At 40.7% G+C, this 26,619-nt stretch overlaps 1 protein-coding gene across 1 annotated transcript in view; it reads right to left on the bottom strand.

Moving 5' to 3' along the window:
* LOC308663017 (vomeronasal type-2 receptor 26-like) overlaps nucleotides 1–23,053 on the bottom strand; it is a gene marked incomplete at both ends in the record, with an annotated part of 61,618 nt that extends 38,565 nt beyond the window's left edge. Inside the window, 3 exons of the mRNA XM_081319161.1 lie at nucleotides 17,083–17,209; nucleotides 20,066–20,293; nucleotides 22,892–23,053. Of these exons, the coding sequence (XP_081175287.1) occupies nucleotides 17,083–17,209; nucleotides 20,066–20,293; nucleotides 22,892–23,053 (517 nt within the window). The remainder of the gene's footprint in view (nucleotides 1–17,082; nucleotides 17,210–20,065; nucleotides 20,294–22,891) is intronic.
* Between the last annotated feature and the right edge of the window lie 3,566 nt (nucleotides 23,054–26,619).

Below are 26,619 nucleotides of genomic sequence, written 5' to 3'. Positions count from 1 at the left end.
TTGATCCTTGTTTTTCTAATATTTTCATTTTTAATCATTGTCATAGTGAATACTTTGACATCTTGGTTGTTCAGCCAACTTTGTATTACGTTCAGTGAGATATCTTCTAATAACTCTTTTCCAAGGTATTGTACTGTGTCTATGTCTACTGAAGTATAAGTATCACTTTATAAATCCTTACTAAGGGCACACCTGGAATACTGCATCCAGTGTTCGTCACCACATTGCAAAAAAGATGTTGAGATTTTGGAAAAAGTGCAGAGCAACTAAGATGATTAAAGAACTGGAGACTAAAACATACAAAGCACAGTTGCAGGAATTGGGTTTGGCTAGTCTAGAGAAATGAAGGACTGGGAGGACATGATAGCAGTATTCAAGTATTTGAAGGTCTGCCACAAAGAAGAGGGGGGTCAGTTTGTTTCCCAAAGCACCAGAAGGCAAGACAAAAAACAATGGATGGAAACTGATCAAGGAGAGAAGCAACCTGGAATTAAGGAGAAACTTCCTAACAGTGAAGTTAGGATGCTGAGCTTGTCGATCAGAAGGTCGGCAGTTGAATCGATCAGTCGATCAGAAGGTTGGCACTTGAATCCCAAGTGCCGCGTAACAGAGTGAGCACCTGTTACTCGTCCCTGCTTCTGCCAACCTAGCAGTTTGAAAGCACGTAAAAATGCAAGTAGAGAAATAGGGACCACTACGGTGGGAAGGTAACAGCGTTCCGTGTGCCTTTGGCGTCTAGTCATGCCGGCCACATGACCACAGAGACGTCCTCGGACAAGCGCTGGCTCTTCGGCTTTGAAATGGAGATGAGCACCGGCCCCTAGATTCGGAAACGACTAGCACACATGTGCAGGGGAACCTTTACCTTTACCTTTCCTAACAGTGAGAACAATCAACCAATGGAGCTTGCCTTCAGAAGTTGTGGATGCTTCATCTCTGGAGGTTTTTAAGAAAAGACTGGACAGCCACCTGTTCTGACCTTAATAGTGACATTAAGGAGACAGGTAAAGGTATCTGTGATAATAACTCAAATAAGCAGGGGATTGTGGTCCAAGATGAAAAACTTGTTTTCGACAGGGAGAAGTGCAAATCTGGTATTACACACCAGTCATGCAAGAACAGAAAGGAATCCAAAAAGAGAAGCCACCTTCTGGTTGGTGATTCAATTATATTCAAGTATTGCTCAATACTAGTAACTGTGAGAGGGATCTCGGAGTCCTAGTAGACAATCACTTCAATATGAGCCAGCAGTGTGCTGCAGCTGTCAAAAAATCCAACACAGTGCTAGGCTGCATTAACAGAGGAATAGAATCAAGATCACGTGAAGTACTAATACCACTTTACAATGCCTTGGTAAGGCCACACCTGGAATACTGCATCCAGTTTTGGTCACCACGATGTAAAAAAGATGTTGAGACTCTACAAAGGGTACAGAGAAGAGCAACAAAGATGATTGGGGGACTGGAGGCTAAAACATATAGGGAACGGTTGCTGGAATTGGGTATGTCTAGATGAACGAAGAGAAGGACGAGGGGTGACATGATAGCAGTGTTCCAATATTTCAGGGGCTGCCACAAAGAAGAGGGAGCCAAGATATTCTCCAAAGCACCTGAAAGCAGGACAAGAAGCAATGGATGGAAACTAGTCAAGGAGAAAAGCAACCTAGAACTAAGGAGAAACTTCCTGACAGTTAGAACAATTAACCAGTGGAACATCCTGCCTCCAGAAGCGGTGAATGCTCCAACACTGGAAGTTTTTAAGAAGAGACTGGACAGCCATTTGTCTGAAATGGTGTAGGGTTTCCTGCCTGAGCAGGGGGTTGGACTAGATGACCTCCAAGGTCCCTTCCAACATCATCATCATCATCGTCATCATCATCATCATCATCATCATTATTATTATTATTATTATTATTATTATTATTATTATTATTATTATTATTATTATTATTATTATTATTATTATTATTATTGGTATAGGATATTCTGCTCAAGCAGGGAGTTGGATGTTCAAAGTCCTTTCCAGCTTGATTCTGATTCTGATTCTCTTTTCTTTGACATTTCTCTCTCCTTTGTCCCAGAGAACTCCATTCAATCCCTTCTGATGCGGTGGGCAAGTCTAACACCTCTGTCCACCAATCCCTACCAAAGGGCTTCCCTTCCATTCAGTGATTTCCTTTACCTAGAGCCCCTCCCCATTCCTTGGTTATCATCAGTTTTATACTTTTGCCAAAGCAATCATGTATCAGTATGTCTGGAGAGACCAAATCATGGTGAGTGAGCAGAAGATAGCACATGGCCAAGCTTCTCTGGGCTGGGAAGTTTAGTAGGTTGAAGCCTGCTTATTAACAGTTAATTAAAATTGGATGCTAATGATAAACAAACCAATCAAATATTGAATAGCTGGCAGTTTGGAGGGTTAGCACAAAGAATATTTGTTGTTCCTATGCTGAACAATCCAAATTTAAAAAAAATCCCTTAATTGTCTATGAAAATTTAATCTTTTTCTCAACATGCTGTACAAAAGGAAGACTTGGGCCCTAAGAAAGACGCTCATATTTTTTTTTGACATTTCTTATTATAACAAAGACTGAGAACTTACAAGAAGCAGCATTTGTGTGAAAAACAACCCACACAACATATACCTGTCATGCTCCTTTTAGTACATAAAGGCTATTAGCATGATGGTACAGGGCATCCCTTTTCTGCTATCAGCACATTTGACCTGTTAATTGGAGCAGTGTGTTAAACCTGTTAAAGCTGCACTAACAAGGAACCAACCTATGTTTGCTCTTTATATCATGGGAGACAATCAGATAAAGCTTTCTTTTCAGGAACAACAAATATTCTTTGTGCTAACCCTCCAAACTGCCAGCTATTCAACATTTGGTTGATTTGTTTATCATTAGCATCCAGTTTTAATTAACTGTTAATAAGCAGGCTTCAAGGTACTAAACTTCCCAGCCCAAATACTTATGATAGCAAGAAGAGAGATGTTGTGGACAGACAGTGTTAGATCCTCAATTATACTTCCCCTACAATGAAGAGTAAGCGCCTGTTACTTGTCCCAGCTTCTGCCAACCTAGCAGTTCGAAAGCACGTAAAAACGCAAGTAGAAAAATAGGGACCACTAAGGTGGGAAGGTAACAGCGTTCCGTGCGCCTTTGGCGTCTAGTCATGCCAGCCACATGACCACGGAGACATCCTCGGACAAGCGCTGGCTCTTCGGCTTTGAAACGGAGATGAGCACCGACCCCTAGAGTTGGAAACGACTAGCACACATGTGCGGGGGAACCTTTACCTTTACCTTTACAATGAAGGAAGGAAGGATAAGCTACAACATCTACCTCAGTTGGGCAATTAATGATACAACAAAAGAGAAAAATCACATGATGTCCCTAAAGTTAAAGGAAAAACTGAATGGCTGATATTTTTTTTAGCTTAATAAAACAATCAATGAAAGAAAGAATTAGTTCTTTTTTTAGAGATTTGTGTGTGTGTGTGTGTGTGTGTGTAAAATATATCGTTTATATGCTACCCATCTCACTGTACATAAGCATTGCTGTGAGAAAGTGGTGGGAACCAGGAGATGACCAGAACCCTGTCCTTTATAATCATAGTTCTAAACTACAGCTTATTATTCCTGTGCTTATTGATATTCTTCTAAAGAAGTTGAAAACTGAAACGAGAACCCAGTCTTTGAACTGAGAGAATATCCAGATCCTTCCCAGCAGTGCTTTTTTTGTAAAAGAAAAAAGGTGCCGGAACTCACACGTCATACAACCTGCCTTGCCTACCCTACAAGGTTCCATCCAAAAAAGGTGCCGGAACTCCGTTCTGAGCGTTCTATGAGAAAAAAAGCCCTGTTTATTCTTATTTAGGATAAGCTTTCATTCTAAGCATATAAGACCAGAAGATGAACTAATGTTTACTTAGTCACTGACTATGATGTATTAATTTAATTCTATTTTATTCTCTCTTTTTGTATTGTTTTTCACTTGCCCTGTGAACCGCCCTGAGTCCTTCGGGAATAGGGCGGTACAGTGCTTTTTTTGTAAAAGAAAAAGGTGCCGGAACTCACACATGTCATACAACCCACCTTGCCTACTCTACAAGGTTCCATCCAAAAAAGGTGCCGGAACTCCGTTCTGAGCGTTCTATGAGGAAAAAAAGCCCTGCCTCCCAGTATACAACAAAGGATCCTTTGAAAGAACATTCTGATGTCCCTTCTAAACTCTTTTTTTCCCCTTTCCAGCTTCACCCCTTCCTTCAAAGCTCTCGGTTTCACAATAATTCCATAGAAGGAGTGTATTTGGATGAGAAAGGCGATCTGACAGCTGACCTGGATATTTTGAACTGGGTCATTTTCCCCAACAAATCTGTCAAGAGAGTGAAGTTTTGGAGATTAGAAAAAGGGGCATCTCAGAATTTTGAACTTACCATCGACCAGAAGAATATCCCACAGCTGGAAATGCTGAACAAGGTGGGACTAATATTTATTTTATTCTACTGAAGCTGGCTACAAGAGGATCAAGCTTGGGGGATAGGTGGGGGCTTTGTTTTTAACAAACTTTCCTGTCAGCTGATAAGATTTTCTAAAGTGAAAACTTCTTCTTTAATGGATTTAAGGGCCACGAAAAATATACTGTTCAATTTTCATGCAAACGATTCACTGAGTCTATGGAAAGGAAAGTAGATCGAGCCAGACATGCAAGTTACATGGTTTAGCCAAAGAAAAGAGTCCATCCAACATTTCCCTGACGAATTCAATATCTAAATTTAAAATAAAAGCTTAAATTTGTATTGCCTCAGACCAGAAGTGACATAGAGAAGGAATATGTAGTTGGATCTGTTTGATGAGTTTCACATTTCTTGTAAGTTTCTAATTGTTATGTTGTTGTTAGTTGCAAAGTCGTATCCGACCCATCGCGACCCCATGGACAACGTTCCTCCAGGCTTTCCTGTCCTCTACCATCTTCTGGAGTCCATTTAAGCTCACGCCTACTGCTTCAGTGACTCCATCCAGCCACCTCGTTCTCTGTCATCCCCTTCTTCTCTTGCCCTCAACCTTTCCCAGCATGAGGCTCTTCTCCAGTGAGTCCTTCCTTCTCATTAGGTGGCCAAAGGATTTGAGTTTTAGCTTCAGGATCTGGCCTTTCTCCAGTGAGTCCTTCCTTCTCATTAGGTGGCCAAAGTATTTGAGTTTCAGCTTCAGGATCCGGCCTTCTAAAGAGCAGTCAGGGTTGATCTCCTCTAGGACTGACTGGTTTGATCACCTTGCAGTCCAAGGGACTCACAGGAGTAAGTCTAATTAGTCAAAGCTAAATCTTGAACTTGTGATCACCAACACCATCTTCCTATGCCATTTTCCTGAAACTAAGTTAACTTTCTGGACATTTTGCCTTTCTCTTCTCAGCCCCTGCCTCCTTCCAGATGTGTGGAAAGCTGTCATCCTGGATTCATGAAGGTGGCTCAGGAAGGGAAAACCATCTGCTGCTATGATTGTCTTCCTTGCGCAGAAGGGACCATCTCCACCATGGAAGGTGGGTGACTCCAAAGAAAAAAATGCAAACATTTGGGATAACTATAGATCCTAACATTTTTGATGAAATGATGTAATATGCATTTTAAACCTTGGCTTTAAAAAGATAATTTCTTTTAATAAGTATAATTATTTTATAGAGAGTGATAAGAAATAACATGGGAATTTAAATCAGGAGCAGAATACTAAGAAAAATGGGATCAGTGGGGGCATGACATTAAAAGGAAAATGGCATTTCTTGATATTCATCTTGTTTAGTGGTGGTACTGCCATGTTTTCTTGGACTTTCTCTTAAGAAATTGAGAACTTCTTTTTCTTCCTTTCCGTTCCCTTCTAGAATAGAACAGAACAAAACAGAACAGAATAGAATCTTTATTGAGAATCTTTACTGAGAACAGAACAGAACAGAATGGAATGGATGGAAACTAGACAAGGAGAGAAGCAACCTAGAACTAAGGAGAAACTTCCTGACAGTTAGAACAATTAATCAGTGGAACAACCTGCCTCCAGAAGTGGTGAATGCTCCAACACTGGAGGTTTTTAAGAAGAGACTGGCCAGCCACTTGTCTGAAATGGTATAGGGTTTCCTGCCTGAGCAGGGGATTGGACTAGATGACCTCCAAGGTCCCTTCCAACTTATTATTATTATTATTATTATTATTATTATTATTATTATTATTATTATTATTATTATTATTATTATTATTATTATTATTATTATTATTATTATTATTATAGAACAGAACAGAATAGACTAGAATAGAATAATTTTATTGTCACTTTAAATGTACACTAATCAGCATACATTAAAAAGAAATTTCATTGCATTTAGCTCTCAAATGGTAACCACCTCCAATATACACTACATAAGCATGATAAAAGATTATACATATACTCACATACATACACATATATGACACAGAGGAACAACACAGTCTAGTTCAGATGTATTCATATTGTTGTTGTTGTTAGCTGCGAAGTCGTGTCCAACCCATCGCAACCCTATGGACAACATTCTTCCAGGCCTTCCTGTCCTCTACCATCTTCTGGAGTCCATTTGAGCTCACGCCTACTGCTTTACTGACTCCATCCAGCCACCTCATTCGCTGTTGTCCCCTTCTTCTCTTGCCCTCGATCTTTCCCAGCATTAGGCTCTTCTCCAGTGAGTCCTTCCTTCTCATTAGGTGGCCAAAGTATTTGAGTTTTAGCTTCAGGATCTGGCCTTCTAAAGAGCAGTCAGGGTTGATCTCCTCTAGGACTGAGCAGTTTGATCGCCTTGCAGTCCAAGGGACTCGCAGGAGTCTTCTCCAGCACCATAGTTCAAAGGCCTCAAGTCTTTGGCGTTCAGCCTTTCTTATGGTCCAGCTTTCACTGCCATACATTGCAACTGGGAAGACCATAGCCTTGACTATACACACTTTTGTTGACAGGATGATGTCTCTGCTTTTTAGTGTGCTGTCTACATTTGCCATGGCTTTCCTCCCGAGGAGCAAGCGTCTTTTAATTTCTTGGCTACAGTCTCCATCTGCAGTGATTTTGGAGCCCAGGAAAGTAAAATCTGTCACTACCTCCATTTCTTCCCCATCTATTTGCCTGTATTCATATAGAAGGTGAGAAAAAAGAATCCTGAGAATTTTATCCATTAATACAAGTGTAAAAGGATGGACTTGTTTGTTTATCAGGTCCCCTTCCTTCCTTCTTTCCTTCCTTCCTTCCTTCATGGGAAATGAGGGATTTTTTTTTAAGTGGGTGAAACTGAGAAGAGTTTCCCCTTCTATATGGAGTCATAGGAAGGACTGTTAAAACTGAGCTTTTGTTTTTCATCCATCCACAAGTCAGATGCACAGAAGCCATTGGTGCTTGCTTACCTGATATGGATGTAAGGAAAAATACACAGTGGAATCCAGCAGCCCAGAGAACTGCTGCCGGGATAGAAGACCTGGCTATCTCCAAGCTGTCAGGCTTCAAAAACTAAAAATGACACAAAGAGTTACTTCTAAGTCCTGCCCTTATTTTCTCTATTGCTTCTCACATATAGACAGAAACCTGCCAACTAAAGCACTACTTGTATCATTAAAGACATATTCTGAGAACTTCTAGAGAGACGCTATCTTGACTCTCTTTCTTCCAATCAAACCACCTAAATTTCACTGTCTCTTGGTCCACTGGAGTGCAGCTACTCCCTCCTCAGAAACCAGATTACATTCCACCACACATTGGAGGGAGGCATTCAATTTGCAAGGGAGAATTAAGTAAAACACCTTGACTAATAGACAATTCACACACGAAGGCCAGCAGCTGAATTTATTGGAGAAATATCTTCCTTCTTAAAGGATATTGGTGGCCACTGAAGCCTTGAGTCCAACCTCCTCCTACAGTCTGTGCTTGACCTAGTCCTGCATAGGGGTCTCAATGATCATCTCTTTGTGGATCATTAATGGGAGGGTCATGGAATGCTTTGAAGTTCCTCTCTAAAAGGTGATTCATGGAATCTGGGATGCAAACAATGCAACTGTCATGGTTCCAACAGACAGAGACGAATAAAGCAGAACTCTGAAGCTTGCAAATTCCTCAAAGAACATGTTTATTGGTTACAAAGTATCAGCAAGTCAAAAGTGAAACCAAGTCTGGAGACACACATAACAATTCCCCAATACAAAGTTTAAAAAATCCCATTCCTAAGGCTATGCAAACAGCTATGTTCCCCAATCCATCTTCTTGGTGGGCTTTTTATGCAACACCCAGCCTGCAGTCTCAGGAGCAGCCTATGACCTTGGTTCCCTCTGGATAAAAGTTTATTTAGACTAACGAAGCACCTGGCAAAACCCTTCCCTCCATTCTATGTGTCAACTGAAAATGAATAGGAAAAATGACTACAGCCATGCTCCTTTTTAGAGTTGACAGCAACCTCTAAAAACAAACACAGCTCTTCCTGCAAATGAATGCAGAGATTCTCATTCGTCTTTGACATTTATTCTTCTGCATTACACATCAATTTCCTAATCACTGCTGCATACTATGTTTCTCCATGCAAATTCATTCATACCATCATCACCCATACCATTCCAGATACAGGTATTCCTCAACTTACAACCATTTATTTAGCAATCTTTCAAAGTTACAATTACACTTGTAATGCTATATTTCCTTGAAGTTGCAACTATTGCAGCATCCTGATGGTCATGAGAGAAGCAACTGGCATATATTTAGGATAGTTGCAGCATACTGAAATCACCATTTGTGACCTTCCCACTTATCTTCCACAAGAAAGCCAATAAGGAAAGCCAGATTAGCCTAAAATCGCATGAATCACTTAACAACCATGATTTGGTTAACAACTGTGGCAAAAATGTAATAAAATGACACTTAGCAATTGCCATGCTTATCAATGGAAATTCTAGTCCCATCTGTGATCCTAAGTTGAGGACTCCCTCTATGCATCTGATAGAAGAACATGTTTTACACTAGATATTAATCTCACTCTTTTCAGATGCTGAAAAATGCACCAAATGTCCAGCAGAAGAGTATCCAAACAACAACCAAGATGACTGTATTCCTAAGACTGAAACTTTCCTATCCTATCAAGAAAATCTGGGGATCATCCTAGCTTCTCTTGCCTTGTTCCTGTCTTTGGTAACAGGTTCTGTCCTAGGAATATTCATTAAATACCAAGAAACACCCATAGTCAAAGCCAACAATCGAGATCTCTCCTACATCCTCCTCATCTCCCTCTTGCTCTCCTTCTTGACCTCATTCCTATTCATTGGCCAACCAAAGAGAGCTACTTGCCTTCTTCAACAATCAGCTTTCTGCAACATCTTCTCAATTGCTATTTCTACTGTCTTGGCCAAAACAGTCACTGTGGTGTTAGCTTTCTTGGCCACAAAACCAGGGAATAAAGTGCAGAGATGGCTAGGGAAGAGCCTGACTAATTCTATCATCTTTTCATGTACTGGTATCCAAGTTGTTTTCTGCAGTATTTGGTTGGGCACTTCTCCCCCATTCCTTCAGTCGGACATGTACTCACAATCTGCAGAGATTATCCTGCAATGTAATGAAGGTTCTGTTGTCATGTTCTACCTTGCCCTTGGCTACATGGCCTTCCTGGCTCTCATCTGCTTTATGGTGGCTTTCCTGGCCAGAAATCTACCTGGAGCCTTCAACGAAGCCAAGCTCATCACCTTCAGCATGCTGGTCTTCTGCAGTATCTGGATATCCTTTGTACCCACCTACTTGAGCACCAAAGGGAAGTACATGGTAGCTGTGCAGGTTTTTTCCATCTTGGCCTCCAGTGCGGGACTTCTACACTGCATCTTCATCCCCAAGTGCTATATTATTTTTTTAAGACCAGACCTGAATACAAAACAATATTTGTTTTCAAAATAAGATATAAATTTACTTGGCACATCTTTTCCAAAAATGCCAGTTAATTTCTTCCAAAATATTATTGGAAGATGTAATGTTCCTTAAAAAGCACAAATACAAACCTGTTTTTGTTTTGTTTTGCCTCACAATAGAAATAATCCACCACTTTTAATAAATATATGTCCCCCTTCTACTTTTAATTTAAGTATGTACTAAACTGTGTTAGGAATCTCTCTCTCTCTCTCTCTCTCTCTCTCTCTCTCTCTCTCTCTCTCTCTCTCTCTCTCTCTCTCTCTCTCTCTCTCTCTCTCTCTCTTCTCTCTCTCTCTCCCCCCCTCTCTCCCTCTCTCTCTCTTCTCTCCAAAATGTGTGTCATACATTTGATTTACCTTGATTGATATTTTTTATCAATATTAATATTGATATTATCAATGTTTATAGTTTGATTAATCTGTATAACAAAATGAAATTCAGTGTAGAGAAAAGTAAGTTTTTACACTTAAGAAAAACCAAATGTACTGTACAGATTAGGTGAAATATGGCTCAATAGCAGTAACCATGAAAGGGAACTTGGAGTCCTAGTGGACAATCACTTAAATATGAGCTAGCAGTGTGTGGCAGCAGCCAAAAATGCCAATGCAATCCTAGGTTGCATTAACAGAAGGATAGAATCAAGATCACATCAAGGAGTCCTCCTAGATTCACAGCTTTCTCTAGAAGATCATATATTAACTGTGACTAGGGGGGCCTTTGCCCAGGTTCGCCTGGTGTGCCAGTTGTGGCCCTATCTAGACCGGGATGCCTTGCGTACGGTCACTCATGCGCTTGTGACCTCTCGATTAGACTACTGCAACGCTCTCTACATGGGGCTGCCCTTGAGGACCACTCGGAGGCTCCAACTGGTGCAGAATGCAGCCGCGAGAGTCATGTTGGGAGTCTCCCGATACTCCCATGTTACACCTTTGCTCCGTGAGCTGCATTGGCTTCCAGTTGTCTTCCGGGTGAGATTCAAGGTGCTGGTAATGACCTTTAAAGCCCTACATGGCATGGGTCCGGAGTACCTTAGGGAGCACCTGCGGCCGGCATCAACTTCCCTCTGCCCAGTGCGCTCCCACAGAGAGGGCCTCCTCAGGGTGCCACCGGTCAGAGAATGCTGTCTGGTGGCCCCCAGGGGGAGGTCCTTCTCTGTGGGTGTGCTGGATTTGTGGAACCGTTTACCAGTTGAGCTCCGGACAGCACCCGACCTTCGCTCCTTCCGACGGGATCTTAAGACCTACTTGTTTGAACAAGCCGGCCTGGCCTGATGGGTTTTGGGTTTTATTATTGCTTTTAACATATTTTAACTTATTGTTTTAAGATATTGGGCACTTTGTTTAATCTTTTCTTAATTTTTGTATCCTTGTATTAGTATTTATTGCCCTGTTCACCGCCCTGAGTCCTTCGGGAGAAGGGCGGTATACAAATAAAATTATTATTATTATTATTAAAATTATTAGTAGTAGTACTGCTTTCTAAAGTCTTAGTAAGCCCACACAAAAAATACTGCATTCAGTTTTGGTCATCATATTATAAAAAGATGTAGAATCTCTGGAAAGAGTACAGAAAAGAGCAACAAAGATGATTAAGGGGCTGGAGCTAAAATATATGAAGAACGATTGCAGGAATTGGGTTTGTCTAGTCTAATGAAAAGAAAGACTAAGGGTGACATCATAGCAATGTTTCAATATTTGAGGGGCTGCCATAAAGAAAAGAGGGTTAACCTATTTTCCAAAACACCAGAAGGCAAGACAAGAAACAATGGATGAGAACTAACCAAGGAAAGAAGCAATCTAGAAGTAAGGAGAAATTTTGTAACAGTAAGAACAATTAACCAGTGGAATGGCTTGTCTTCAGAAATTATGGGTGCTCCACCAGTGGAGGCTTTTAAAAAGAGATTGGACAACCATTTATATGGAATGAAATAGGATCTTCTGCTTGAGCAGGAGGTTGAACTAGAAGACCTCCAAGGTCCCCTCCAACTCTATTATTCTCATTTGTATTGTTGAATCTGCAGTCTCAGTTTGAACTTTTTGGCTGCTGCTTCTTTCTCTGCCACTGACTTCTCCTATAGGCAAGAATGCATCATTTTATCTAAAACCACATTCCCCAATATAGAACTTCATGCATCATCTAGTTACATACTACAATAGCAACCCATCTCAAATATGCCATCTAGCAGGGATCCAGTTGATTTGAACCTTTCCTATAACACTGGACTATCTTGTCTCAGATCCTGGAGATGCCAAGCATCCCAGTGATTGTAAGCCTAGCTTTGGTCAATCAATCAATCAATCCATCAGAATAAAATAAAATAAAGCAGTATTCTGGGCAGAAGTTACCCATCCCGAGAAGAGCATGTCTATATATACTAGATAACATCATGAAGTTGAGCCAGCTTCTGACAAAACATTTAGTCTGGGAATATTGGTGTAAGGAGGACAGTCTAGTTTTAAATACTAGAAAAACCAAAGAGATCATTGTCAATTTCTCTGTGCATTAATGATTCACCTGTGGAAATGGTTACCAGCATCAAATTCCTGGGTGTGCAGTTAACAAGTAGGCTGGCTCAGTCGCTCAACAGGGAGACACTGGTGAAGCAAGCACAGTAGTGCCTGCATTTTCAGCATTGCAAGAGAAAAGCACATCTTCTTTCCCCTATCCTTACCACTTTCTACAGGGGAACGATTGAGAGCATCCTGTCATACAGCATCACAGTCTGGTTTGGAAGCAGAGAGTGGTGAGGATGGCTGAAAAGATCATTGGCAGTTCCCTCCCTCCCATCCAGGACATAGCACAGAAGCGTTGGTTGAGCAGGGTCTGTAAGATTGTCTGGGACACTACCCATCCTCTTCACAACCTGTTTTCCTTGTTACCTTCTGGGAAAAGGCTTCATGGTATCCGCAGCAGAACATCCAGATTCAGCCACAATTTCATTCCATACAGTATAAACCTTGTGAACTCTCAAGCTTCCTCCTTCTGTTATATATTCAAGATGGACAGTGTTTAATATTCATATGTTATGTATACGTAGGGGTATAAGTCTATACATATGTTGTATATAGTATATATTTTTATTTTTATTTTTATTTTTATTACATTTATATCCCGCCCTTCTCCGAAGACTCAGGGCGGCTTACAAGCTTAGCAGTAACCTTCATTCTATGTATATGCCTGCTTGTTAGGGCTTTCACACACACCCCAAGCGGCATTATTACAAAGTCAGCTTATATGTTGTATATAGTATGTTTAGTTGTGTGTCATGTATATGTTCACTTTGAGAGCTGGGCAACTAAATTTCATTTTTGATGTGTATCGTAGTGCCCACAGGAAAAAATGACAATAAAGCTTATCTTATCTTATCTATCTTATCTATCTTTATTTTAACTCCAATTCATCAAATTTCCAGAAATTCATGATCTGCGTGAAACTGTTGGGAGACTTCTTCAGGTTTGGACATCTTAATGAAGATGTTGTCAGGTTTTATTTTTATTTTATTTAGGAAATGTATATAGCCATCCAGATAGCATTTGTAACACTGGGTGGCTTATAGTTAAAACATAAACAGTACCAAGAAAATAAAACTGCCATTTTGTTGTTGTTAGTTGCGAAATCGTGTCCGACCCATTGCAACCCTATGGACAATGTTCCTCCAGGCTTTCCTGTCCTCTACCATCTTCTGGAGTCCATTTAAGTTCACGCCTACTGCTTCAGTAACTCCATCCAGCCACCTCATTCTCTGTCGTCCCCTTCTTCTCCTTGCCCTCAATCTTTCCCAGCATTAGGCTCTTCTCCAGTGAGTACTTCCTCCTCATTAGGTGGCCAAAGTATTTGAGTTTTAGCTTCAGGATCTGGCCTTCTAAAGAGCAGTCAGGGTTGATCTCCTCTAGGACTGACCGGTTGGATCGCCTTGCAGTCCAAGGGACTCGCAGGAGTCTTCTCCAGCACCACAGTTCAAAGGCCTCAATTCTTTGGCGCTCAGCCTTTCTTATGGTCCAACTTTCACTGCCATACATTGCAACTGGGAAGACCATAGCCTTGACTATACGCACTTTTGTTGACAGGGTGATGTCTCTGCTTTTTAGTGTGCTGTCTAGATTTGCCATGGCTTTCCTCCCGAGGAGCAAGCGTCTTTTAATTTCTTGACTACAGTCCCCATCTGCAGTGATGTTGGAGCCCAGGAAAATAAAATCTGTCACTACCTCCATTTCTTCCCCATCTATTTGCCAGGAATTGAGAGGGCCGGATGCCATGATCTTGGTTTTCTTAATGTTTAGTTTCAACCCAACTTTTGCACTCTCCTTCTTCACTCGCAACAAGAGACTCTTCAGTTCCTCTTCACTTTCTGCCATTAGAGTGGTATCATCTGCCATACAAATAATATAAACATTAGAAACAGTTAAACAATTAGAAGCCATACAAAAAGATACCGGGAGAGCAGAAGCATTCAAGAGTACAGCTATTTTATGGGCTCCATACCACTTTCTGATCCCCAACCCAGACGGCAAAGCCAGGTCTTCCGGCTTCCTGAGAGTTAAAACTATCAAGCAAATGTCACCCAGTGGTGACAAATTGTTCCAAACATTTGAAACATTCCCTTTACTGTGGAAAGATTCTGTTCTTACAGTGACAAACTCATTTTGCTTTTTTCTCAAAGTTTTCTCTCTTCAGCCCAACTGATATTTGCCTAACATAAACACATGTACATAGGCACACACAAACAAAATATTGCTGAGATTCAAGTGACATAGCCTGCACATCACGCATTTTCCTCAAATAATTCCAACAATTTCATAATTTTCTCCTTAAATGTCTTCCATGTTGAAAATAATTGCAGTAAGAAAAATATAATCACACATGCAAACATGGTCCTCTTGAATTTAATGAACAGATTAAAGATACAACAACAACCACTCAGAAAGATCATAAGATACCATGGCTGATGTATGTGCCAATTTCTGGAAGAATAAACATCTTAAGAATGAGGGAGTGACATTAAGAAGAAAGAAAAGATGGAATTTAAAACACACAAATCCACTTATATTAGATATTTAAACCTTTATTCAGACAGAGCACACAATTAGAACAAACAAAAACTGTATGTTAAAACAGATACAAAATTTCAAAGAAACAGTCATATATCAATGGGAAGAATTATTGATCAAATCCATGACATTTACTTCTAGCTACAATTTAAACAGAAATACCATTTTACCTCATGCAATGGATATGTAACAAAACTCAAAAATACTAGAAGGATATACAGTATACAGTATATGGCATAATGTAGAAAATTTTGGAAATTAAATTTGAAATGAAATCACCATTTTTCTTACTAAGTATAATCCTGGGAAATATTAAAAACAAATATTATAATTTACTGACATAAATGCTCAAGAATGAATTTTGTCAAACATTGGAATAAAAATAAAGTTCTGAAAATGTCTGACAAGGAATTTAAACTTGAAGAATTTCCAGCTAATGCAAAATTGCTGGCATATATCCACAACAGAAGTTTAAATTTAAGAAAGAATTGCTCTTGTATATAAAACCCATCACACAGAACAATACAATAATTATTTCTAAAGACTGGAAATTAGTAAAAAGGTGAAAGTTAGAAACCAAATGATTCTTTTTTCTTCTTTTTATTATTCATTTGTGTATATTTTTCCTCTTGTTATTGGTTTGGTCTATTTTTTCTTTTTTAATATGCATTAAATATTCAGCTTAAGACAGAAACCCTCACTTTATCAAATATTTTCATGTAATTTGCAGCTGTTTATTAATGTTATGTTTAGCTTGGGATATACAATTTAAAGAACCTTATGTTTATTAACACTGACATTGACTAACATAGTTAACAGTGATATAAATCTCTTCTTTTTCTCTATCTTTAAATGTTTAAATTATCTAAGCAGAGTATAAATTATCCTTAGTATAACTCCTCTATATAAATGCCAATGTATCACAATTATATAATCTATTATTTATGTCTTAAAATTAAAAAAGGACAAAAGAAAGGACAAAAGACAAACAATGACGGTGTTGAAGTTAGCTTTTTAAAGTGTCAAATGTTGGAATGTTGACATTTTTGGGAACCCCCTACCCAACATCAATTTTATTGCATTATTTTGACATCACATGTGCTTTTGTATTCAGATCGGGTCTTAGGTAAATAATATAGCACTTAGGGAAAAATATAAAGCTCACCAAGCCAGCATTGGAGGCCAAGATTGAGAAGACCTGCACAGCCACCATGTACTTCCCCTTGGTGCTTAGGTAGGTGGGCACAAAGGACACCCAAACACTGCAGAAGACCAGCATACTGAAGGAGATCAGCTTGGCTTCATTGAAGGTCCCAGGGAGATTCCTAGCCAGAAAAGCCACCGTGAAACAGATGGCAGCCAGGAAGCCCATGTAACCAAGGGCACAGTAAAACATGGCACTAGACCCTTCACTGCATTGCAGAATGATCTCTTCAGACTGGGAGTACTTGTCAGAATTTGGGAATGGGGGAGAAATGCCCAACCAAATGCTACAGATGACAACTTGGACACCAGAGCAAGAAATAATGATGGAGTTGGCTAAGCTTTTCCCCAGCCACCTCTGAATATTATTACCTGGTTTAGTGGCCAAGAAGACTAACACCACTGTTATTGTTTTGGCCAAGATTGAAGAAATGGCAATTGAGAAGATGACACTGAAAGCAGTTTGACGGAGAAGACAGGTCTGATTTGTTGGCTGCCCAATGAATAGGAAGGTAGTCAAGATGGAAAGCAGGAGGGATACCAGGAGGATATAGGAGAGGTCCCGATTGTTGGCTTTGATGATAGGAGTTTCCAGGAATTTTATGAATATTCCCAAAACAAAGCCTGTGATTAAAAACATGAACAGGGCAATGGAAGCTAAGATGATCCCCAGAGTTTCTTTGAAAGAAAGGTAGTTTTTAATCTTGGGAATACAGTAAATGCGTTTGATATTTGGATACTGATCTTCTAGACATTTGGTGCATTTTTGAGCATCTGCAAAAAACAAGAGTAGGATCTCCCATTAAGCATGTACTTACAAGCCCTTTTATGGAAAAATGTCAGTGTATATGCTTTTCTCAAATGACAGTGTTTTTCTTCTGGTGTTACCCACCTTCCATGGTGGAAATGGTTCCTTCTGCACAACGATGACAGTCGTAGCAGCAAATGGGCTTTCCTTCCTGAGCCACCTTCATGAATCCAGGATGACAGCTTTCCACACACCTGGAAAGTGGCAGAGGCTGCATAGAGACAACATCCAAAAAAAAAGAAACATGAATTTATGTCAAGAAAATGGGGGGGGGGGGGAGAGACAAGGATAGAAATCTTCAGTTCCAATTTTAATTTAGCTACTTTAAAAAATTGTGACTCATCAATGTTATTTGGCTGAATGTTGTTTCCTTTTTTATTGCTGCTGATTCTAATTCTTATCTCTATAATTTTTAATTTAGAATCTAAATTTAAATATTAAATTATTCAAAAGAAGGTCAGATTGATTCTCTGGTTTGTGAAGTAAATTATGTTACCCCATGTTACCCCATGTTACCCCAAGACTTGTCCCTTTGTACAAGTCTGTTTTCATTCTTTGATCAATCAGAATAGAGCTGGAAGTGACCTTAGAGGTCTTTTACTGCAACCCCCTGCTCAAGCAGGAGACCCTATACCATCTCAGACAAGTGGCTGGCCAGTCTCTTCTTAAAAACCTCCACTGATGAAGCACCCACAACCTCTGATGCAAAGCTGTTCCACTGGTTAATTGTTCTCACTATTAGGAAGTTTCTCCTTAATTCCAGGTTGCTTCTCTCCTTGATTAGTTTCCATCCATTTTTTCTTGTTTTGCCTTCTGGTGATTTCTGATACAATAAGTTGATCCTGTCTTATTTGTGGCAGCCACTCAAATACTGGAATACTGCTATCATTTCATCCCTGGTCCTTCTTTTCTCTAGACCAGGGCTTTTCAACCAGTGGTACAGGTACCACCTGTGGTATATTGGCAACTGGCAGGTGGTACGTGACCATCCTAGAAAAGTGGTAGCAAGGGAGGGGAATGAGCTGAACTGGTGGCAACACCACACAAGCCTGAGCAAGAGACAGCTGGAGTTGCAGGGCTGTCAGGGCTCAGTGGAAGCTCCAGGATCAGCACTTCTTTGGGGCTGTCAGGGCTCAGCGGAAGTGCCAGGATCAACGCCAGTCTCCAGTTGGAGCTCGGCGCTGATCCTGGCACTTTTGAGCCCAGAAGAAGTGCCAATCAGTTGGAATGTTGCAGCATCTCCAGGGTCTTGTGATTTAGATTCAGATGCTTGGCAACTGATTGATATTTATGATGGTCACAGTGTCCCAGGGTCATGTGAAGTGACCAAAACCTGCTGCAACTACCCAGCAGACAGGGGAACAAAAACCAAACACCCCCCACTCCACCCCCGCTGCCAATCCTCAGCAGAAATGCTCACAACAATGAAAACAGGAGGAAGAGTGCTGCTGGGCAGGCAGGCAGTTGTCTTGCTCAGCTGTGGCTTGGGGAGCACTTTTTTCAGTGCCATTGTAACTTTGAACAGGCAACAAGTGAACTGTTTTAAGTCGAGAGCTACCTGTACTTCATCACTTTTTTCCTTTTTTTTTTTGGTCATCAAGTTTTGACACCTTGCTAGGTGACTGGTGGTACTCAGATGTTGCCATATCCTAAAAGTGGTACAATGGGTGAAAAGGTTGAAAAGCCCTGCTCTAGAATAAAAAGGTAAAGGTTCCCCCACACATGCATGCTAGTTGTTTCCAACTCTAGGGGCCAGTGCTCATCTCCGTTTCAAAGCCGAAGAGCCAGCGCTTGTCCAAGGACATCTCCGTGGTCATGTGGCCAGCATGACTAGATGCCAAAGGTGCACGGAACGCTGTTACCTTCCCACCGGAGTGGTCCCTATTTTTCTACTTGCATTTTTACGTGCTATCAAACTGCTAGGTTGGCAGAAGCTAGGACGAGTAACAGGTGCTCACTCTGTTATGCGGCACTCAAGATTCAACCCGCCAAACTGCCAACGATCTGATCAGCAAGCTCAGCATCCTAACCCACTGAGATCTAGACTAGCCATATCCAATTCCCACTGCAGTTCTTCATATGTTTTAGTCTCCAGGCCTTTTATCACCTTAGTTGCTCTCCTCTGCACATTTTCTCAATGTCTTTTTTGTAATGTGGTGACATTGCACTTTTCTTTCTCCCTGTTCTGTTCCCCCCTCCCGGAGCACAGACAGACAAGCAGGCACGACTCGCAAGAGTTAATGCTACAGGCTTTAATTAATTGCCTACTGATAAGGTCTTGGCAGCAACATAAGCTCGTTACCTCAAACTTCAGCTGAAATGAGATATCGTCCAAGCAAAGAGTCCATTAGCAGAGGTACAGAAGCGTTGCCAAGAATTCAGACCAAGGTTTCAAACAAGAAGCAGAGTTCCAAAGACGTGACCCGAAGTTGTTGAAACTATTGTTCGTCACAAAGTTCTGAGAGCAGCCACACCCCCTTTATACCTTATGGGGTGTGGCTCAATGACTCAGCTACTCCCTGGCCCTCCTACCCAACCTACGTTGCTGCAGACGCTTGGCCCTGCATCTTTCTCGAGGGTCTAGCCATGACTCATCTTCGCTAGACTGCTGCAGCTGTTCGAGCACCGGCTGCTCCTCTCGGCCTCCCGATGGAGATGGAGGCCTTGCCAGAGAGGAGGGCCCCAGAGAGGGAGGCTTTGCCAGTTCCTCCCCATCATCCTCAGAGTCCTCGTCCTCAGTTAAGACAGGCGCAGGGGTCGGGGCCACAACACTCCCTTTCCCCCCTCTGACTTGTATAACCTCTTACCTTGTTGTTTATTATTCTGAGCAGCTAACAGCAACAGTAAAAAAAATTAAAATCAATATTGGGGATGGAGGAGGGAGTACATGTCTATTCAACCACTTGAATATTTATGGAGATTATTGTTTATAGACACCTGCACATCTAATCAAAGAAGATGTTGCTTCTCTTGGAAAACTGAGATGATATCTGAACCCCATCTTGCTAAATACTGCAATCCTCATGGTAAGACCTTTAGAAAGAGTGAAATGACATGTTTTCCCCACCTTGTTCAGCACTTCCAACCTTTCAATAGCTTTCTGATTGATCGTGAACTTGAAATCAAAGGATCCTTCTCTTTCTAGACTCCCACATTTCACTCTGCTAACAGACTTGTTGGAGGAAATCACCCAGTTCACAACGTCCAGATTGGCTACCAACTCTCCATTTGCATCCAGATATAACACTCCTATGGAATTATTGTAAAACTGAGAATTTTGAAGGAAATAATGAAGCTGGATGGAAGATAAAATGGGTATGTTTAGAAAGGACATGGAAAAATCTACAGTAAGTTTGTGCTGTGGGTGAACAGACACACAAAGTGAAAGTTTCAGATTTACTTCTCAAGTCATTTGCAGACCATCAATAAACATTTAAATTCTAATATCTACTAGCTTACAGTGGTAATTATATTTCAACTGTACCAACATTAAGATGGGTTAGAGACTCACTTGGACAGGTTTTCAAGCTCATTAACAATAAATTAACATTCTGAAATCCTTGCAGATTCTTGTCTTTCTTCCTTCAAGGGGCTGGCTGGAAGCCTCTCCAAATTTTGTTTCCCCCTCCATTTATATTAAAATAAAATCAAGCATGCATATTTGAATGCTAAAGGTATTAAAATATTTTATTTGAAAAACAATTTAAAACCAGTTAATATCAGGACTGTCACCTGCTTCACGAGCTATGCTTCACCAGATGCCAGTCTGCCATATGCAATAAGGGGGAGGGAGATAAATGGAATCAAAACCACTCATTGTACTGTCCAGTGAGAGCCACAAGCTGTTCCAAGGTCACAACATGGGATGCAACACTCTCCAGCCTACCAAGCTAGCGACTGTTACCAAAACAATTTGTTTGAATGTAATTGGACAATGGAGATAACCAGGGGGAAGATGGGGAGAAGGGAAGAGTTAATCAGATGCTTTGGGCATGAAAGTTCAGATCAGGCTTTTCTACGCTGCAACCATTTGACTTTAGTAAAGTATACTTTCATTAACAATGGATTCAAGAGTCATTCTTTTCTAACTGACCAAGTTGGGACAGCTGATAATTACCAACTAAAAAGAAGTGACTGTAATGCAAAAGGGACAGAAACAGAATGTTTTAATTCAATGTACTTTCATCATAAAAATCAGCTAATTTTTCATAATAATTCTTCTGTTCTGACACTTATAAAATTGATTCTTATCTTCAAGAGAAAAACAAAGAAAACATACAAAAAAAAACCCCAATTACCTGCCAAGCTTTCAGCCATGGAGTTTCCATGTTCTTGCCATCTTTAGTCCTTCTCCTTTTAGATCTAGATAAAAAAGCTGCATGTAAAGCCCGCACCACAGCCCAGACTGTATAGTAAGTGAAATAATTGTCTATTGACAAGATGCGATCAATTAGCTCCTTTGGCAGAACCTCCAGTTCTTCACTTTCTCTGCACCGTCTCCAGACTTTCACCGAAAAGGCATCCTTGCCATAGAAACATGTAAAGGATCTCTCTGAAAAGTCTTGCACCATAGAGTAGAAATGCCGAGACACAGCATAGTTAGCTGTTTGCTTTGTTTTCATAGGAAAGGAAAAAATACTATGGATTTGTCCAATGAGATTAGCAATTTCTGTTAAATATAAATGTAAGTCTCTCAGCAAGGTTGTCATTAGGACCTTGCCTTTAACAGGTTCCTTAAAACCTTCAATGGCTCTATGAAAAAGCAATAGCCCAATTCCTATTGAATCCATCTCTGCACCATAAAGAAAGACATTCACTTGTCTCCAATTGCGGTATGTATCAGAAAGCCTGAAGAGCTTCTTGATAGTCATGGAAAAGATCTGTGATAAAACTGGACAAATGTCATTCCTTATCAGCATGGTAGTCATCATCCTTATGAATTTCTGCCCCTGGTCAGTATCTGGAGCAATCAGACCAATCAATGTCCACCTGAAATGAAGGAGCACTTTGACCATCCCTGAGTACTGGATTCCTTCAGAAGGGAGCATTGGGTAGAAGAAAGGATATTGGCTTTTATCATACAGAACCTGGGAAATAAAACTGTAACTGATCTAAAAAGAAAACAAAGAAGAAGAAGAAGGTAGCATTTTATTTAACATTCATAAAATTCAAAGTTTAGGGTAACTATATTGGCTCTACATCCACTTCCTACATTGGTGGCTCATAGTTTCACACGTTGTTTCTCTGCCTATTGGTTTCTTCAGTGGAGAATTTTTCAAATTCCAAAAATCAGAAAGCCCCTAGTCTGGGCTGGCATCATGATGGGCAGGAATATGGCTACTCTAAACCTTGTATCTCTAATTAGATAACCAGAGTCTTTACTTTTCATGCTGCAGGATCCAATCTGGGTCAGTCATTGAGACCAGAGGTTTAGTCTTCCAAACTTTCAGACTTGTGCTGGAGCCCATCCTCAGGGAACCTCTCTCTAGCAGAGTACATGGTTTGGACTGTTCTATGTGTGGTATTTATATAGTGCCTATGGTGTGTGGTTTTTTTAGTTGTTGATTGAGTTGTTGGTGGTCGACTATTAATTCATTGGCTGTTCTTTCCTTGTGCTGCCAAGCCCTCGCCTCCTAAGTAGTTGATAAGCTGGTGGTAAATCAGTACTCCTGTAGTCTGACAAGTGGCCCATTTCCCAAGCTTCAATCACTTCCCTGGCTGTTTTTGTGACTGCTCATCCAACAATCTTAGTAGCTGCAAAATTGAATGTATGTCTTTGTTCATTGCAGTGTGAGGTTACCCATGAGTTCGGGTCTCCTTTATTCTTTATTTACAAAAGAGAAAACATCTGAAAACTGTATAACTAAACCTTTTTGCCCTGTCAAAATCAAACCTGTGGGATTTTGTAGGTGCCCAACATGATTGAAATTTGGATGGAGATGTCAGTCTTGGATCCTTCCAGAACAGTCAGTGTCTTTCTCTGCCTTCCACAACTGTAGTTGGGAACATTGGCCTCCCCATCTGAAAGCAGGTCCAGCAAAGCATCTGAAGTCATTCGTGGATTAAAATAATTTTCATATACATTGTAACCTAGGGTGATGTTGGGCAAGAGACCAGAATCCTGGTTGATCTCCTGGATGGCAAAAAGGTAGGACAGCACTTTCCAGTATTCTGGGTTTGTTTTCCTAGAAATATAAGTGTATGAGAGCAAAATCAATGAAAATAACATTTTATTTAATCTGTCTTTACAAAAATGCTTCTAATCCACCAAAGTTCAAGTGTTCCTCTGAATGATTGCTGAGGGAAGGAGACAGGTACAAGGTCTTTTGTCTGGCTTCATATCTAGGGTGGGACTAAAGCTCCTGGTTTCTAACCTGATGACTTAATCACTACCCAAACTTGCTCTCAAGATTATACCTGCCTTCAGTTCGAAATGGAAGCCACAGACATATCGAAAGTCACAGACCCAAAAAATTCCTGAGTGTGATTCCTTCATATTATCAGTGAATTGGCATCCAGAAAAAAATGTGGAAGTTATCTTATTTTCAATGCCAGGAAAAATGTAGCAGTCCTGAATTATTCAGTCCATCTTGACCTCTTGATGGGACAAGGGAAGGGAGACACCATCTTCTCTTCCTACACACATCCTAGCTCTGCTCAGAGGATGTTGAGGAAATTGAGATATGAACTAAATTAGCAAAAGTAGAATATCAGGGGACATTGCCTCACAAAATTGGAGGGTTGAAAATAGAATGGTTTCAGTTCAGAAACATTCACTTACTCCGATGGCTGAACTGAAGGAGATGTGCTGAAGTTTAATGATTGAAACTTAGCCTTGATTGCAGAGATTATAGCACTAATGAAATACTTTTCTGACTTGTAATAGTTCTGTGGGTTCACCCCATCCCTATTCAGAGTCAGGAGACATTTGAGTGTCCCACAGACTCCCTGAGGCCAAAAAAGCAGCACCAGAAGAAGCAAAAGCAGGAACATGACTTGTGTTCACAAATCCACTTCCTGTATTGTGCCTGCTCTGAACAACAATCCAGAGAAAGAGCTGGAAGAAAACAAAGCACTCTTCTGAGACAGGAGCTTCAAGAGCTTTTCAAACACAGACATAGTCCCACCAAGCTTCAAAATTTGAGGAGAGGAAACAAAGTACATCCCCTGACTACTCTAAAAGACCCTCCCCCAGCTCTCTTTTTCTCCAGACCCATTTATTTACCCATGTCTTTCCAATGGCATGTCAACAAAGCTTTAGCATGGTATTGAGATGAAAACATGTTGCTGTCAAATCTTTTGAAAGCATACAGAAAAATCTCTGGAGACTTTGCAGCTAGATAATAAATAAATCACTGTGATTTGCATAACAGCAAGCAGGAGAGATACATCTCTTAACTTTGAATGAATCAACAAGGAGGTGCATAGAGTTTTGAATGAATGAAAGACAACTTGGCCCCAAAGATCTCTGAGATCATGTCTGCATAGAACCCAGTAGCAGGAGAAATAAGTTTCATGGGTTTGAATAGTCACCCATCGAAGTGAATTTATTTGGTCTTGATCTGTGGTTGACTTTGTGGTACACCACAAAGATCATCCAGATGGCATTGTGGCTAATACAGGACTAAAATTCACCATGTCCCAGTTTCTAGCCTGGTGCCTTAACTACCACCCCAAACTGTCTCTCTTCCTGAAACTTTTACCTGAGCTATAATTTTGGAGTGTGAGTGAACCTGGAGGATTCTTAACCCAACATATTATGCAAAAGAATCTATGCAGACCCTCACAGATATAACCATAGATATTTGTTTATGTAATATTTTTCAAAAGAAGACAAAGAATATGAAGAAAGAAAGAAAGAAAGAAAGAAAGAAAGAAAGAAAGAAAGAAAGAAAGAAAGAAAGAAAGAAAGAAAGAAAGAAAGAAAGAAAGAAAGAAAGAAAGAAGGAAGGAAGGAAGGAAGGAAGGAAGGAAGGAAGGAAGGAAGGAAGGAAGGAAGGAAGGAAGGAAGGAAGGAAGGAAGGAAGGAAGGAAGGAAGGAAGGAAGTCCACTCCTTTTCATATCTACATAAACCTGCCTGGTGAGATCATCCATAGCCATGGGGTGAGGTTCCCAATTATACCTAATGATGCCTTTCTGCTGCTGGCAAAAGAGGCAATATTGCCAACATCCTGTCTTGGTGCCTGGAGGTTGTTAGAGTTTGGATAGAGAAAAACAGGCTTTGGCTCAACCCTTTCAAGACTGAGCAGCTTTGAGTTTTGGGACTACTTGGATCTAGGAACTTACCTTTTTTTGTTTTGGATGGAGTTGCACTTCCCCAGGAAGGCCTGATTCACTATCTGGAGGGCCTTCTGGACTCCTGATTGCTGCTTTGAAGAGCAGGTGGCAGTTGTGATTAGGAGGGCTTTTGCCCAGCTTCTAGTTGTGTTCCAGTTGTGTCCCTTCCTGGATCAGTCATTCATACTCAGGTCACCTCTGATATGGATTGCTCTAATACGGGCTGTAATATATTGTAATTGTCAGAATCCATTTATATCATATTCATAAATGTATGTTTAAAACATTATTCCATGGATTCTGCCATCTCCCGAAGAGAAGAGAATGGATGTGTATTGAACCGGTATTAGGCATTTCAAAGGAAAGGAGAAGCCTTTTGAACTGGGGAAACAAAAGGGAGGGCTAGCATCTGGCTTGTGTCACGGAAGAGAGCAATAAACATGAAAGGTCCTAAGTTCCTTTTTCCCACGAGAGGGATGATACGAGAGAAAGGATGGGGGACTGACCAAATGGGGCTAAGGGGGGTTAAACCGGGAACTCTATATAAGGGTTAGTTCGTGGAATAATATTAAGTCCTGTCTCATTCCTACAACCAAGCATGTCATATTAAAGATTCTTTTTGGAATAGACTTGACTCCAAGAATTTTGTCTTCCTAAGACGTGGTTTGGGGTGGGTCCTGACAGTAATACATGGGCTGGCCTTCAAGCATATTCAGAAGCTTCAGTTGGAGACAAATGCAGCAATGCAAGCAGTTATGTGTGCAAATAGATCTCTGCATGTTAGACCTCTGTTTTGTGAGCTGCATTGGTAGCTGGTGTGTTTCCAGGTTCAATTCAAGATATTGGTACTAAACTATAAGGCACTACATGACACTGAGTCAGTTTATTTGAAAGACAATCTCTCTCCAGTGACATCTATCCATCCCATCAGGTCATACAGAAGAAGCTTGTTGCAGGTCCAATCCACTAGAGATTGAAGATAGAGGGAGGGCTGTGTCTGCTATTTCACCCACCATACAGAACATAATTTCCCCCAGAGTCAGGTTGGCCCTGCGCTCACTAGCCTCCCAGAAGGAACAGAAGACTAAGGCTTTGCCATCTTGCCTGGGGTTCAGAGTAAGGTGTGGAACCCATAAAATGGCTGTACTAATCTTCAGTATCTATGCTCTCCCAATGAGTATATCATATGGCTTTTAATGACTTAATTGGTTTTAATGTTTGCATTGTTTGATTTTTTTTAGTACTGTTACTGTTTTAATTTTAAACTGCCAGAGTCATGAATGTGAGAAGAGTAGCTGTTGTGTAAGGAAATCCCTTGGACTGCAAGGCGATCAAACCGGTCA

Source organism: Vipera berus, assembly GCF_964194415.1.
Source record: "Vipera berus genome assembly, chromosome: 2".
Lineage (NCBI taxonomy): Eukaryota > Metazoa > Chordata > Lepidosauria > Squamata > Viperidae > Vipera > Vipera berus.
This window is presented reverse-complemented; position numbering and strand designations above follow the sequence as displayed.